Raw genomic sequence first — 14924 nt, forward strand, 5'->3', positions numbered from 1 at the left:
TGATAAACAATAATATGCTCATTTCCTTACATAAAAAAACCCCTAACCAACAACAACAACAAAAAACAACTGACAAGCATTAGTTCTTAACAATTTAGCAACTTTTTTTTTGTAGCTGATTTTTGTGTCAGACGTTTAAATGTGAAATAGTTGCTCTTATGTCAGTTAATATTGCAAGCTGGAACAGAGCCAGTATAGCTTTGGGAGGTTCATACTGGATTTTAATACAATATAATCTTTAGCAAAATTTACAGTTTTAATGTAAACAGATCTGTTACAGGTGTTCAGTGAGTTCTTGTTGCTGGTCAGTTACTGATTGAGTGTAGAAACTATGTTGCAACATTCTTATGTGACAGAATGGATCTGAAGTAAATACTAAAGGAAAAAAAAATGTATTGATTCAAAGTATTTAATTTCATAATTTCATGTTATACTGCTACAGCAGCATAAAAAAATTGTAGTAGATTTTCCTAGATTGGCTTGTATTCCCTGACCACATGATTTAGAGGAGATTAGGAATATTAATAGTACACCTAGCACATTGTACAACATTGCATCTACTGGAAGAATGTTTCCTGATCCCTGCAACTCTTTTGATTTAATCCTTAAGAACTGATGTGACTCCTGTGGTATGTACTGAAGTTGCACAACAGCACAAGCTGTATCTATGATAAATAAGGAAGCTGTTGAAAAAGCTTTCTTTAAATTAAGTTATTGTCTTACTATTCTTTGTAATAGCTGAGTGGCCAGAAAGTACTTCTATTAGACAGCTGGTGCGTTCATTCTGGGATTCCTGTGAAATTGTGATTATACTATTAATACTACATTTCCTGATGGCACGTATTGTCTTTAGTTGTTGCTGAGATCAGGGAAACTCCTAGTTGGGTAATTTTGTGTTTATTTTTGACTGAAACTCTCACATTGTTAAGACAAAACAAGAAACACTGGCTGAACTGGTCTTATTCACAGATGTCAGTAAGCTCTGTAGATTTCAAATTAATTCTCTATTGTAAGCATTTCAACTAATAGACACTACTGGTGCTTGCAAGGGCTAGGGTTGTTTCTTGTGTGTAGAATAAAGCTTCTAGAGCAGGAAACCCTGGGGAATGCAGAGCAGAGAGATCTCAGTGACTTCTGTGGAGTGTGGGACGAGCTTGGGCGTGTTCTTTCCACTCAACATGGGCATGCAGCACCAGGATATGCTCTCCTCAGTCCTCACAGACCAGCAGTCATAGGTCTGACTGAATTTGCTTGACATATCACTGTAAGAGTAGTCTTTTCTTCTGTTATATCTAGGTTTTAAAATTGTTTACTTTAATTCAAGAAGTGCATAGTCCTTACCAAAATTCACTTAAGAGAAAGATCATGCTGGGGTTCTACTAGTATTCCCTCCACTTAGAGTCTGTGGAAGCAGATTTAAATCAACTTTAGAATTCTTTACTGTAAAAATATTCTATTGCTTAAAAAAAGAAAGTTTTTAAAATGAAACCTTTTGAAAGTGTCGGTCATCTCACTTATGAGTATAAAGAATGAATTTAGTAGAATAATACAAACAAATAGTACAAAAGAGTCTTCTTTTCTAGGCACAGGGAAATACTGCTCTTTGAAAATATGTGTCTCCAGAGCTGAAATAAATAAAGATATTGCTTTATGGGAGGTTTATTATTGATAAACAAATGTGGAGACAGCAAAATATGCAGAAATCACCTCTGTTATTGAAATTGCTGAAAAATATGTAGATGAAAAGCTAAATGCAGTTGTGGGAAATTATTTGAAAGACTGCTATCATAAACATTGGGAAATGTCTAACAGATTACTATATGCATTGACAGTTTTATACCTCAGAGCTGATATTTACAAAAACAAAAGATTCTAAAGCAAACCAAGGAAGAAGTGTTGTTTCTGTTTGAAATATTATTATATGTTTAAGATTTGCATATTTTCTCAGAGAATGATTGTTTCTTCATTTAAAAAAAAAAAAAAGCCCTGATACTCCTATCTTTTTTTCCATTTTAAATTCTGAAATCTAATGCTGTGATACTCTTGTAAGGTTATAATACAGAAAATTACAACACTGGAGCCAAGCTTCTTGGCTTTTCCTGAGGCCTTGCCTCTTTAATCCTAACTGATAAACTCTCCGTTGGCTCCTCATCTATCCACAGAGAGAGCTCCATGCACTCCAGCTACTCTCTCACATAAAGGTCAACTCCCTCTCCCCGTCTTCCTAGCCTTTCTTTCCCCAAGGGCCTGTGTCTCTCCATTGCAATGCTTCAGTCTTGGCAGCCATCCCACCACACTTCCATGATCCCAACAAGATCATAGCCCTGCAACTGCACAGAGATCTGTAACTCATCGTGTTTATTCTCCATGCTGCATGCAGTTGTATACAGGCACTTAAGCCTGTCACCTCAGTGTTTTGAGTTCCTGGAGAGGATTTGGGGAGATTTTTCCACAGTGGTGCCTTGTATGAACCTCTTTGCCCACATGCAGGTGACCCTAAGCAAGGCCCATTTTGTTGACTTTATGATCACTTCCCATCACACCAACCCATGCCCTTTGCTCAGCAATCTTGGCCATTACTGCCTCAGGACTGCAGGTCACCATCTCCCTCCTGGGTCACACCTAGTTTAAAGCTTTCCTAATGAGGTCAGCCATCTCATTGGCAAACATATTTTTACCCTGCTTGGTGAGGTGTGACCTATCTTCCAAGGATGGTGGTCTGCAAACCAGGTCCTGTGTTTATTGAACCCAAAACCCTGTTGTCAACCCTAGCTCCATGGCTCCTTATTGAACTGTATTGTCAGTGCCCTCCTCACACACTTTTCCCTCACTGGCAGGGTTGAGTAGGATACTACCTGGGTCCCCATGCCCTTGATGGCTGCCCCCAGAGCTCTGTAGTCAGTTTTCTTACTGTCCATGTTTCCTCTGGCAGTATCATTGCTGCCTGCATTTACTATAACATTGTCTTTGCTGTTTTAACCTATAGGTAGCCATACTCACGAATTTGAATGGATTTGCATTTCAGGCTTCCTGAACTACCAAGGCAGTTATGTGAATTCTTGACATATGTTCTGTTCTCCAAGTTCCTCTGGGATCATTGGTCATAGTTTTATTTCTGTATAGAGATTTTCTTCCCCCAAATTACTCACGCAAAGGTCTTCAGCTGCTCCTTCTCATTTTCATTTTGTTTGTCCTGTTATTCTGCCACTTTTCAGCTTTCACAGTTCTAGCATATTTAAGGCTTAAGACTCCTCACTGTGTTTCTATTGGGAATATATAACCCTCTGTTTTTATGTCAGTTGTGTCTCTGCCTGCTTTTGAAATTAAATCAATTTAATTTTCAAAAACTGGACTTGCATAATAAAATTACATTCTTCTTTGTCAGATGGACCTTATCTTCATTAGTGTTTCTTCATGGGACAGCATTCACTGCTCACTGAAGCCAAAGGTCGTATTTCAATGCCAGGAGCTATGAAGCCATAAAGTTAATTTGTCCATTGTGAGCTAAGTCTTTACAATAATCTCTTTTGCCTCTTTCATGAACACTTTGGCATTACTTCTGAAGGTCATATGTATCAGTATCACTAAAATTCCCAAGAGTGAGAGGCAGGAGGCAGTCTTTCTTGAAATACTGTACACTGGGCTCCAGACAGACTTTTTCTGAGATTTATGAAGACCAGACAAGAAATTCTTTCTAATTGTAGACCTTCCAAAAAATGCCCGGCTCTGACAGATTTATGTTGTTTTCAAAAATTATTTAGTTTTTCAGTTAGGCCTCCTCAAAAAGCAATTGATAGTTATTGTCTCTTAAGAGCAAACACTTAAAGATACAAATATTTGAGAGAGAATCTCAAGCATGCTTAGACATTGACAAGCTTTGAGCCTTCTGTGTTTTCTAAGATTTTTATACTTTAAATATTTTTTTTCTGCCCTCAAAGGTCCCAAAGAAACAAATCAAATAAAAACAAAGCAAACTTAAAAAGCAAGTAGCTTAATAATGGATACTTCCAGGAGGTCTTCTAGACAGTTTTTGTTACCATTGTTGACATCCAGTCAACTGGGACCTCCCTGTTTAGCTAAGACTGCTGATAAATGATGGAAGGTGGCTCAGTGAGCACCTCTGCCAACTCCCTTAGAACCTTTGTGTGGACCCCATCTGGCCCTATGGACTTGTGTGTGGCTAAGTGGTGTAGCAGGTCACTAGCCATTTCCCCTTGGATTATTTGGGCTTCATTCTTCTCCCCATTCTTGTCTTCTGGATCAGGGGCCTGGGTACCTAGACCACAACTGGTCTTATTCTTAAAGACTGAGGCAGAGAAGGTGAACACCTTTTATTGCTTTTTGCGGCAGTAGCCAGATTCATCTCTAGTTGGGCTTTGGCCCTTCTAATTTTCTCCCCGCATAACTTCAGCGCATCTTTGTAGTCCTCCTGAGTCACCTGCCCCTTCTTCCAAAGGTCATAAATTTTCCTTTTATTCCTGAATTCCATCTGAAGCTCTCTCTTGAGCCAGGCATGTCTTCTTCACTGCGGGCTTGTCTTTCAGCACATAGGGACAGGCTGCTCCCGCGCCTCTACAGTTTCCTTCTTTAAAAGCGACCAGCCTTCCTGGACTCCTTTGCCCCTCAGAACTGCCTCCCAAGGGACTCTGCCAACCAGGCTCCTAAGCAGGCTGAAGTCTGCCCTTCAAAAGTCCAAAGCAGTCAGTTCTGCTGACCCTCCCCTTACTTCTCCAAGAATAGAAACCTTGATCATTTCATGATTGCTGAGCCCAAGGTGGCCTTCAACCATCACATCACCCACAAGTCTTTCTCTGCAACCAGCAGGTCCAGTAGGGCTTCTTCCCTGATTGTCTCATTGACCAGCTGTGTCAGGAAGTTCTTCCACACACACCAGGAGCCTCCTAGACTGCTTCCTGTCTGCTGTATTTCCAGCAGACATCTAGTGGGTCAAAGTCCCCCATAAGAACAAGGGCTAGCAATTGTGAGACTTCTCCCAGCTGCCTGCAGAATAATTCAATTGCTTCTGCATCCTGACTGGGTGGTCTGTAACAAACTCCCACCAGGATATCTGTATTGTTGGCCTTTCCTCTGATTCTTACGCATAAACACTCAACCCTATTGTCACCTTGATCAACTTCCAGACAATCAAAACAGTCCCTGACATACATGGCTACCCCACCTCCCCCCCTTCTTCACCTATCCCTTCTGAAGTGTTTATGGCCATCTAATGCAGCACTCCAGTTATGAGAGTCATCCCACCGTGTTTCTGTGATGGCCACAACATCATAGTTTTTCTGCCTCACAGTGACTTCCAGCTCCTTCTGTTTGTTGCTTGTGGTGCGTGCATTCTCATGGATGCACTTCATCTGGACTATTGATCCTGCCACCTTTTTTGGGCAACAAGTGGCTGTTCTCAGGAATTTCTGTGTTTTATAACACATCAATAGCCTTTGTTTCTTTGCTGTCACATGGGTCTCCATTCCCTGCTGCCACTGAGACAGCAGGCTAGCACCTTGTCCTCCAGATGCTGGCATGCCATCCCCTGGTTTCTCTCTAGTGAACCTGATTTTCTCCCTTTCCCCCTTCAAAACTAGTTTAAAGCTCTTCAATGAGCCGTGCTAACTCCTGTCAGAACACCTTTTTTCCTCTTTGAGACAGGTGTACCCCATTTGTTGTCAGCAGGCCAGATGTCATGTAAACTGACCTGTGATCAAAACCCCAAAATTCTGCTGCTGGCACTGGTCCTGCAGCCAGGTATTGATCTGGTCAGTCTCCCTGTATCTTTTCACTCATCATACCCTGCAACTGGGTGGGGGGCAGAGGAGAACACTACTTGTGTTCCTGTTCCCCTAACCAGTTGTCCCAAGGCCCTGAAGTCCCTCTTGATTGCCCTTGGTTGTATTGAACATATAAGGGAATATGAACCTTGACAGTCAGAAAAAGTTGTAAGGAGGTAAAAACCTGAGATCTTCAGTGTAATTATTTATTTTTATCCCAGAATATGTCTGAAAATATACTGTATTTGCATTATTTGTTTCCTGAAAGTTACTTTCTTTGAGGAATTTGCACTGAACATTGATGCTTATTTAAAAAAAGAATAAGTGAACATTATGAGCTGAATTTTTTCTGAGTTTGTCTCAGTTGGTTGTCCTATCCAGTTTCTGTTCTTCCATTCTAGGTGAATATTAGGCTAGAAGAAACTAATACATACGATGGTAAGAACTTGGGAATAGTAAATCTACCTTTTTAATAGAAAATACCCTAAAACATTTTTCTCTAGATGACTCTGTTGTACTGCATGGTTTAAAACCTTAAGAGAGTGTTTATTAGAAGCTGAAATACTTGACTCTCTAGAATTTTTTAAAAAGAATGCTATCCTTTTCTTTGCAAATGTCAAACTTTGATAGTTGAATTTTGCAAGCTTTATAACATTGTTTATGGCATGACATCTTGTATACACAGTCAGTTTCTATAAACATTAAAGAGTTTTGTCAACAACTGATAGCAGTAGAACTATAATTAGATCTATTTATGAAATTTGTTCTACAGATAAAGAAAATTGGATGTTTTTCTCTGTGCTTAATTGACATTTAGAACAACTGTGTACTCTGCCTCACTGCCTTTTTCTTCTTTAAAAAATGAATTACAATATGGAAATAATACTGTAGCTGTGTTTCTTGTATTAATTATAGGTCCAAAGGCTGTATTTAGAAGTTGAGTGTATATGATAATTTGATTTATTTTGCAATTAGCTGAGGTCTTCTGCTGAGGAATAATGTATAGCAAAAGAATTTAGTCCTCAGGGCAGACTGAAAAATTGAATAGTATAGCCAATAATAAGGTTCCTGAAAGAGAGACAGTATTGATAAGTCTCTAGTTCTCTGGTTGTGATAATTTTTACTGTAAATTTTCAGTTTAGTTTAACTGCTAAAGGCTGTTTGTTCATAGGTCAGAAGCCTGTACTGATGGTACATGGTATAATTTGACACATGCTGATTTTTGGTAGCTGAAAGCTGGTAGGGGGTGTATTTTAAGGACATGCATGTGCAAGTTACATGTTTTAAGATCTTAAACTATGACATATGGAGATAATATTGCATTATGTAATCACAGAATCACAGAATGGTTGGGATTGGAAGGGACCTCTGGAGATCATCTAGTCCAACCCACCTGCCAAAGCAGGTTTACCCAGAGCAGATCGCACAGAAATGTGTCCAGGTGTGTTTTGAATGTCTCCAGAGAAGGAGACTCCACAGCCTCTCTGGGCAGCCTGTTCCAGTGCTCTGGCACCCGCAAAGTAAAGAAGTTTCTCCTCATATTCAGATGGAACCTCCTGTGCTTCAGTCTGTGCTCGTTGCCCCTCAACCTGTCATTGGGCACCACTGAAAAGAGTCTGGTCCCATCCTCTTGTCACCCATCCTTGAGATAGTTATAGGCTTAAATAACATCCCATCTCAACGTTATTTGGGCTGAACAGACCCAGCCTTCTCAGTCTTTCCTCCTAAGAAAGATGCTCCAGACCCCCAATCACCTTTGTAGCTCCAGTAATTCCATGTCCTTCTTAAACTGGGGAGCCCAGAACTGGACACAGTTCTCGAGATGTGGCCTCACCAGGGCAGAGTAGAGGGGGAGGAGCACCTCCCTCAGCCTGCTTGTCACACTCTTCCTAGTGCACTGCAGGATACCATTAGCCTTCTTGGCCACAGGGGCACATTGCTGGCAAATGATCAACTTAGGGCATGCTTGAGTAGGAGTGGCCAAAGGTACAATAAAGCCAATAAATAATCCAGCATTTCTCTCTGTGCTGCTACTTCGTCTACCTTGTCCTGTTTCCCTGGCCAGTGTATCTCCCAAAGGAATGCACCAGGGCAAGCAAAATTTGGTGCTTCTAGCACTGACTTCCAGCTGCATCATCCTCTTTCATCCAGTCCTTATGCTGTAACTACTACTTGACCTCTTCCTCTCTAAACCCTCTTTAGTCACCTTCCATCGTTTCCCCATGTCCATGTGCCCTTTGCTCTTCAGGAAGACTTTATGGTCTGTATGTCTTTATTCACAGATGACCAAGTTAACATCGTAGCCTACTATATTTAGAAATTGAGTGTATAGGATACTTCAATTTATTCTGAAACTAGTGGAGGTATTCTGATGAGGAATTATGTATATAAAAAAGGGATTTAATCCTTGAGACAGATGCGAAAATGGGATTGTATATGATCCCATTATATTGGTATACTGGTGTTAGACATGTATGTTTGGTGATATCTAAATTCTGGGATGTTATTCTGGGTATGACATGGGTTGCTTTGTTTGTTTGTTTTGTTTTGTTTTCCTCCAAATTGATCTGCATTTAATTTAGAAATAAGTAGTGCAATGTGATTCTTTTTGTTTTGGGGAAATAAAAAAATTACAGTCTTCCTATGAAACATGTATTTTGATTTTTTGCCAAAGACAAAATCTGTTAAATTTGGCAAAAGCTTTAGAAAGAGTTGAGATTGTTGTGCCTCCAAAACATTTTTACAGAATTTTTTAAAATGGGTTGTTTCATTCATTCCTAAATGAAAAATACTTCTCAGGTGACAACTCGGAGATGTGTCTTTTCTTTGTTGTGCAGAGTAACTTTGTTTGTTTTGCTGAACTATAGTGTAAGAAATCTGTTCTTTCCACATATAAAATCAGATCAGCAGTTAGATTGTTTTCAACTAAATGTCAGACATAGTATCCTATTAAAGTAATTTTTATTACTCTCTGTTTAAAATGTAGCTGAAAGTGGCAAGGCAGCAAACGTCTAGAGAGCCATATGAGGGAACAAAGAGATAGACATCTGTCTTAACTTCATGGTGATTTGTTACCTAAGGAGTTCCTGAGTCAGGAGTACTATCTTAGTAGGTCTTCAGGATTTTTTTTTTTTTGTGTATACATGTCCATTCACTATTAAACCCCATGAGTTTTTCATGCTTATAATAACTTTGACCAAAAGATTGCATGGGTTAGCAACATGCTAGCTGAAGAATGTCCTTTGTTTTTAATGAAGTACATACTATTTCCATATAATGCCATACAATTATTACATTGAAAGAGGTTGGGGAGATCTCTTCACTGTGTGTTCTCTCTCACATGTTGCTCCTCTGTCTCCTGGTGCTTCAGGAATCCTAATTGTAATCATTCCTTCTGAATTCCTTGTGTTTCCTACCTTTCTGGTGCTTGATGCCCTTCTCTAAACCTTTTTCATTTCAAATATGTCCTCCCAAAGGTGAAAGAGCTGCATACTGTTTTATGTGGATTTAATCAGTGGCATGATAACACTGTCTGGTCTTTTGCTAAATAACGTCTTGCCTGATGGCTGCTGAACACCAACTTAACATTTCCATCGATCTTTCTCTGCTAAGCCCAAGATCTCATTCCTGAATGCATACAGTAATCTTACAACAGGTCACTGAGCTTGAATAGGTTTTTCCTATATGCATCTCTGTAAATATTCACACTCTAATTTACTATTTTGTAACTTAATCAGTACATGTCAAAGTTTTTTTTTTCCTAGTTCTTCACACTTAGTTCCCCTATTTGCTTCCTTCAGACATCACCTTCATCATCATCCTTATCACCTCATGTATCAGGAGCCAACTGATATTTCTAGGGAACTCCATTCAGTGCCTACTTCCTCTTGTCAAAAATAATGGTAATATTTCAGCTAAAACATTCTCCAGTTCCTTTAAAGTTCCAAGGCTAAACACCATCCATTCTTCATAATTTCTTCTTATTTCATTTATTTTCTAACCTCTTCTTCTGGCACCTCAGAAGAGAGATTCATTGACTCTTTCATAAAGAGACATTTCAGCCTGTAAATCTCTGATGGTGTTGCATAGTGAACACACATCCAAAAAAAATTAATGTCTTTTTCCCTGCCAGCTCTTTTATATAGTGACTTTCCTTTAAATTTTCTGACAAACTAGCTGACTCAAGTGTATGTGAAAGAGAATTTGTTACTGTTCTACAGGCTTTTCTGTTTTCGTTTGTTTGTTTTGTGTGTTGTTTTTTACTTGTCTTAACGTGTTGTAATTTATTGGTGTTTACAAACCTTTGTGTGTTCATTTGACACAATCTCAGCTTTTTAAGGTCTGCTCTAAAGCCTCTGTTCTGCGATTTAGCTGTGAATGCTTCCTTTTTCTTTATTCTCAGACACTTTGTAGTGGGTCGTAGAAATGCTAAATACAATCTTTTTTATTACTTGAATTATTTTAAGTTTATAAGAAATGTAGTAGTCTGAATGAGATTGGTTTAGTTAGTGTATTTTTATCTATGTAGGTAATCATGAATCTGCACTTGATAATTGCAGATAGAGGATCCATTTAAATTCCTTTAGTTCCTGAAAAAGTAATGGGACAATTCATATCAAGAAGATAACAAGGATATGAGTAAGAGCTTATGTGTCCCAGTAAGGAATCATGTCAAAATAATCTCATAACATCTAATGACAAGGGCAATGCAAGAACAAGTTGCAAATATTCTAGTACAGGTGCAAAACTGTTTGCATAAAGCTGCTTGGAGAATGGTTGTTAATGATGTCCTGTCAGAATAATATGTCCTATGGGAGATTGCAGGATGTATGTTGGGATTGAGTAGTCTTTCATTGTTTCATTACTTTGTTTCAGAGTTTGTCTGTTAAATTCCCAGGCATCAGTATGCCTTGAAGGGATTGAAAATACACTCCAGGGCAGCTACGGAGTTAAAAATAATTTTATAAGTTGAGAGTTGAGTTTCAAAAAATAGTGTTATTTGGCAGGGTCAGATGCCAAAGCAAAGGTAATCAGTGATGCCATGTTTGTATGGGATTAACAACAATATGTCTTTTTTCTTTTTTTTTTTTTAAATGAACTAGAAGTATCTGGAATGTAAAGTTATTCTTTGGCTTTGAGTTTTGACTGAAGTTGCACTTGTGTAAGATTATGAACCAGTCAACTGCAAGAAGACAAAAGAACTTATAAGGGAAGACCTGTAGGTCCATAGTGTGGAGTTTAGAATATTGGCCAGAAGAGGAGAGTGTGTAATCTAATTCACAAAAGATGGATTGCAGAAGATAGTAGAATCTATTTTTGATACCTATGCCACATATGAAGTAAGTAATAGTTTAAAGCAAGAAAAGTTTACTTTGGAGAGTGAAGAAGCAGAGAGGTGGAGGCAATACTTTCAGCTAATGTAGCACTAGACCTGGATGGTACTAGGAAGTTGCTGTAGATCATAAAAACATATGCCACATAGTTGCACAATTACTGTGTCAAAGAATAGAATAGGTGACCTCTTGAAGTAGCTCTTTGGTTCAGTGCTGAGCTGTTCTTGTGAACATGAAGACTTCTAGTATCTAAATGTAGAGCTGAGATTGTAGAGACAACCTGCTGATCAGGATACTGACAGTGGTAAGGAAATACTAGGTTGTAGTGGAAAAACGGCCCATTTTGATCAGGAGTATATTGTGACAGTTCAGCTACTCATATGTAGACTGCACTGTTGCTGTATTGGGATGGTACGTAGCAGTAGAATTGTTGCTCACAATAAATGACAGATTTTTAGTGAATCATGGATCTGACCTAGTAGAACATCTCTTCATTAAACAATGTTTGCTTGCTCTGAGGTAAATAAAAGATTAGCTTTGTGACAGTCAAATGTATGAGTTTTGTTCTTTATTCATCATAGTTATATTAGTTTTGTATTTGTGTGGATAGAGGTTTTCATAAACTTTTAGATAAAGAATTCTCACATTCCTCCTCCAAAAAAAATGCAGCAGTTTTTTCTTATCTAGTCTTTTAATGAGAAAACCAAGACATTTGGTCTTACTCATGACCTGAAAATGGTCAGATTTTACCTTTTTCAGAGAAGTACCTTGAACTGACTACTGTAGAAAAAGGTGCAAACTTGTCTTAAACCTACTAGATTTATGTAATCTACAAGTTTGTATACTTTTAAATCACCACGTGCATTTTTCTTTTTGTGTTTTCTCTTAGGAAAGGAGACTGAGAAAGCCAAAGATCGATGTGATAAAGCCACTATGAAGCTTCATATATTGCATAATCAGTATGTGTTGGCCCTGAAAGGAGCACAGTTACATCAGCACCAGTATTATGATACTACACTTCCTCTATTACTTGATTCACTACAGAAGATGCAAGAAGAAATGATTAAAGCCCTGTAAGATGTGTTCTTATGTATTTTTAATTTATGGAATTTTATGTGTAATAGTCTAATTAAAATACAGGATTATTTGAAAATAATAAACTATGGTTAATTAATTGTATATCAAAGGATAGCAAAAAAAGCTGTTTTCATCTTTCAGTTGACAATAATTGTACATAGAAAAGTCTGTCCAAATAATGCAGACAGTAGTTTTGAGTGGTTATTTAAATATTCCAGCAAGACACCATCTTCTCATAAAACTTCCAGATCTTATGGATGAACTGCAATGTTTGTATATTAGCTCATGCTTTGCCCTTCAGGTGGTATACTACAGCAAATTTGTTACCTCTCTGGTAGTCTTACTTTTGTGAGATTCCACTAGCAACAAACTTGGCTTAAACTAGCCAACTGTCTTGAAAGTAATTGTGGAGGAGTGCCAGGCAGATGTGTGGTTAATCATATGTGTGGGAGAGGTAAGAGGATCATATAAACCTGATCTCACTGTAAGGAATCCAGCTTTAAAAATACAATTACCTTTGTCCTGAAAGATTATTTTTTACGTCATTACAGAAGATATGCAAACTGATAACCTTGGGGAAGAGACAATGAGGACTTTAAGCCCTCTTTTCTGGTGTGTAACCACCATGCTGCCTCTCTGTCTTTCCTGAAGAATGGGAATTGGTTAAGGAGTCTGTTCTGTAGGTCTTTTTGTGGGGTGTTATTTAAATCATTTAGCCTAAAAGAAAGTACAATGACTTTTTTTTTGTAGATATTTTTCATTTAGATGTGAAGCATTCTTCTTGAACTAATTTTCTTCTCTTCCCTGAATCCATGTTCATCTTGACTTCAACACATGGAAAGTGAGAGAGAGTTGAGAATTTCATGCCTTTACATGCTTACACGGTGCAGACACCGTTAACCGCCCTTTGCAGTATCGTATTAATTCCTGTGATTCTTGTGAAGGTGTTGAAATGAAATAGACCTTTGTAGTAGTGTCTGTACAGCCATTTAAATCTTAATTTTGTATGTAAAACCAAATGACTACAGTTAAATTCTTGTGCTGTAGTTAAGGTGATTTTTCAGAATTGTGAGACATAATAATTCACTGAAGGGTTTTATGATGGAGCAAGAACCTGTTGAACCCACTCACCACTGCTCTGTCTGGAGTAAAAACCTGTTAGAAATATTTTAATAACTGCATAGACATTTTTTGTGAGATCTAAATGTAATGGAAAATTACTCCTTTTCAGTATCTTTGTGGTAAAAAAAGAGTTGGTGATTTCAGATTTTGAGCTTGGTGTGGCCATCTGTGTGAAGCATAATTCCTGAATAATCCTGTTTTTGCAGATAAATTAGTTTGGTAAACTTGAAGAAATGTAGATCAACGTTGCTAATGATTTTTTTTTTTTGATAATTGACATAGATTGCCTTACTCTTTGATACGGCATTGCTGTAGTTGTCATTTGCCTATCTTTTCATCACACTCATTGAACCATTTTCTTTAATGTTTTTACATGTGTTGCTTACAGGCAAGGCAAGGCTTAATGCCTTTTCTTGTCTGTTTTCTCCTCAGAAAAAAGTACAGAAAAAATCCAATAATTTTATTTTTTTTTTTTTTTTTTACAGAGTAAATGTAACTTGAGATCTTATGCTGGAAAAATCTACTGATACTTTTTTCTCTATGTGTTCCTCTGGGCGAGCCAAAATTAATCAGTATTTTAAGAAATCTCACTATGCTTCAAAGCCTGGTGAGCTAGCAAGTTTGTCAAAGATAAAAATGAAACAGGAAATTATTATGAGGGGTCATTTATGGAAAGCTAAAAATTAAAGAGAGTAGGAGGGTGTTCTGGGGATGTGTCACTGGATGCTCTTAAGAGTAATAACACTATCCTCCCTTTTCTTTTACCAGGCCCTATTCACTTGTTTTTTTCCCCACTCTTGGAAGCAGGTAGACACAAGGCTTGGTGGCTTGTACTTTCTTACAGGAACTTCTCTCTTGATTTTGTTTTTTCTTATAAATCTGTGCTAACTTGTGATTTATGCTTATTTTTGTTTGACTGACCAAATCATAAAATAAATATACCAGAATAGAAGTGGAGATAGAAATGTACACTATTTTGTGACTTGTTTTGCCTTATGCCAGAGAATATTTATTTTGTCAGCCAGAACATGAAAAGCTTTAGTGAGTTATAACAAGCATGGTAAGTCCTTTGTGAAGAAGAGCATCATCGATGAGCTGTATGCATTCATTTTTCTTGTAATCTCTACAGGTTTTAGTTTAGCCGCCCTGTATGTAGATGTGCTGAAGTCAATACAAGGAACATTGTTTTAGAGACTTCTCACTCAGCCAGTCAGTAAAGAAAAGGCCACAGTTGGTCTGTTATTTCTTTGAGTAATATATTATCTTATTTTTTTTCCCTTTTTAGCCAGTTGCAACAAGAGTTTGTAGAAACAGCAGATTGAAAGTTTGAAGCATCTTCAATGCCATCTATGCCTTGAGTGCCATGTTATACACTAGATTTTTTTTCCTCTCTAGAAAAGGAATCTTGGATGAGTATAGCCAGATCACCAGTCTTGTAACAGAAGAGATTGTGAATGTCCATAAAGAGATCCAGACCTCAGTTGAACAGATAGACCCTAACTCTGAGTATAATGACTTCATAGATACTCACAGGTATACATTTTTGTCGTGGTGTGCATGTTCATGTTTCTTCGTGGGAACACCCTGCATTAAAATGCAACACTGCTTACTGATC

General features: G+C 37.9%; 1 protein-coding gene across 7 annotated transcripts in view; it reads left to right on the forward strand.

Moving 5' to 3' along the window:
• Positions 1 to 14924, forward strand: part of FER (FER tyrosine kinase) — a 162659-nt gene that overhangs the window by 23805 nt on the left and 123930 nt on the right. For 6 of the 7 annotated variants that reach the window (XM_082075066.1, XM_082075069.1, XM_082075071.1 and 3 more), the window contains exons 6-7: positions 12000 to 12183; positions 14705 to 14842. In XM_082075066.1, coding sequence (XP_081931192.1) covers positions 12000 to 12183; positions 14705 to 14842 — 322 coding nt within the window. Of the gene's footprint in view, positions 1 to 10985; positions 11117 to 11999; positions 12184 to 14704; positions 14843 to 14924 lie in introns of those variants that run through there. The other variant, XM_082075068.1, reaches the window with a different exon arrangement.

This window comes from Streptopelia decaocto, assembly GCF_964273445.1.
Source record: "Streptopelia decaocto genome assembly, chromosome: Z".
NCBI classification, from domain to species: Eukaryota; Metazoa; Chordata; class Aves; order Columbiformes; family Columbidae; genus Streptopelia; species Streptopelia decaocto.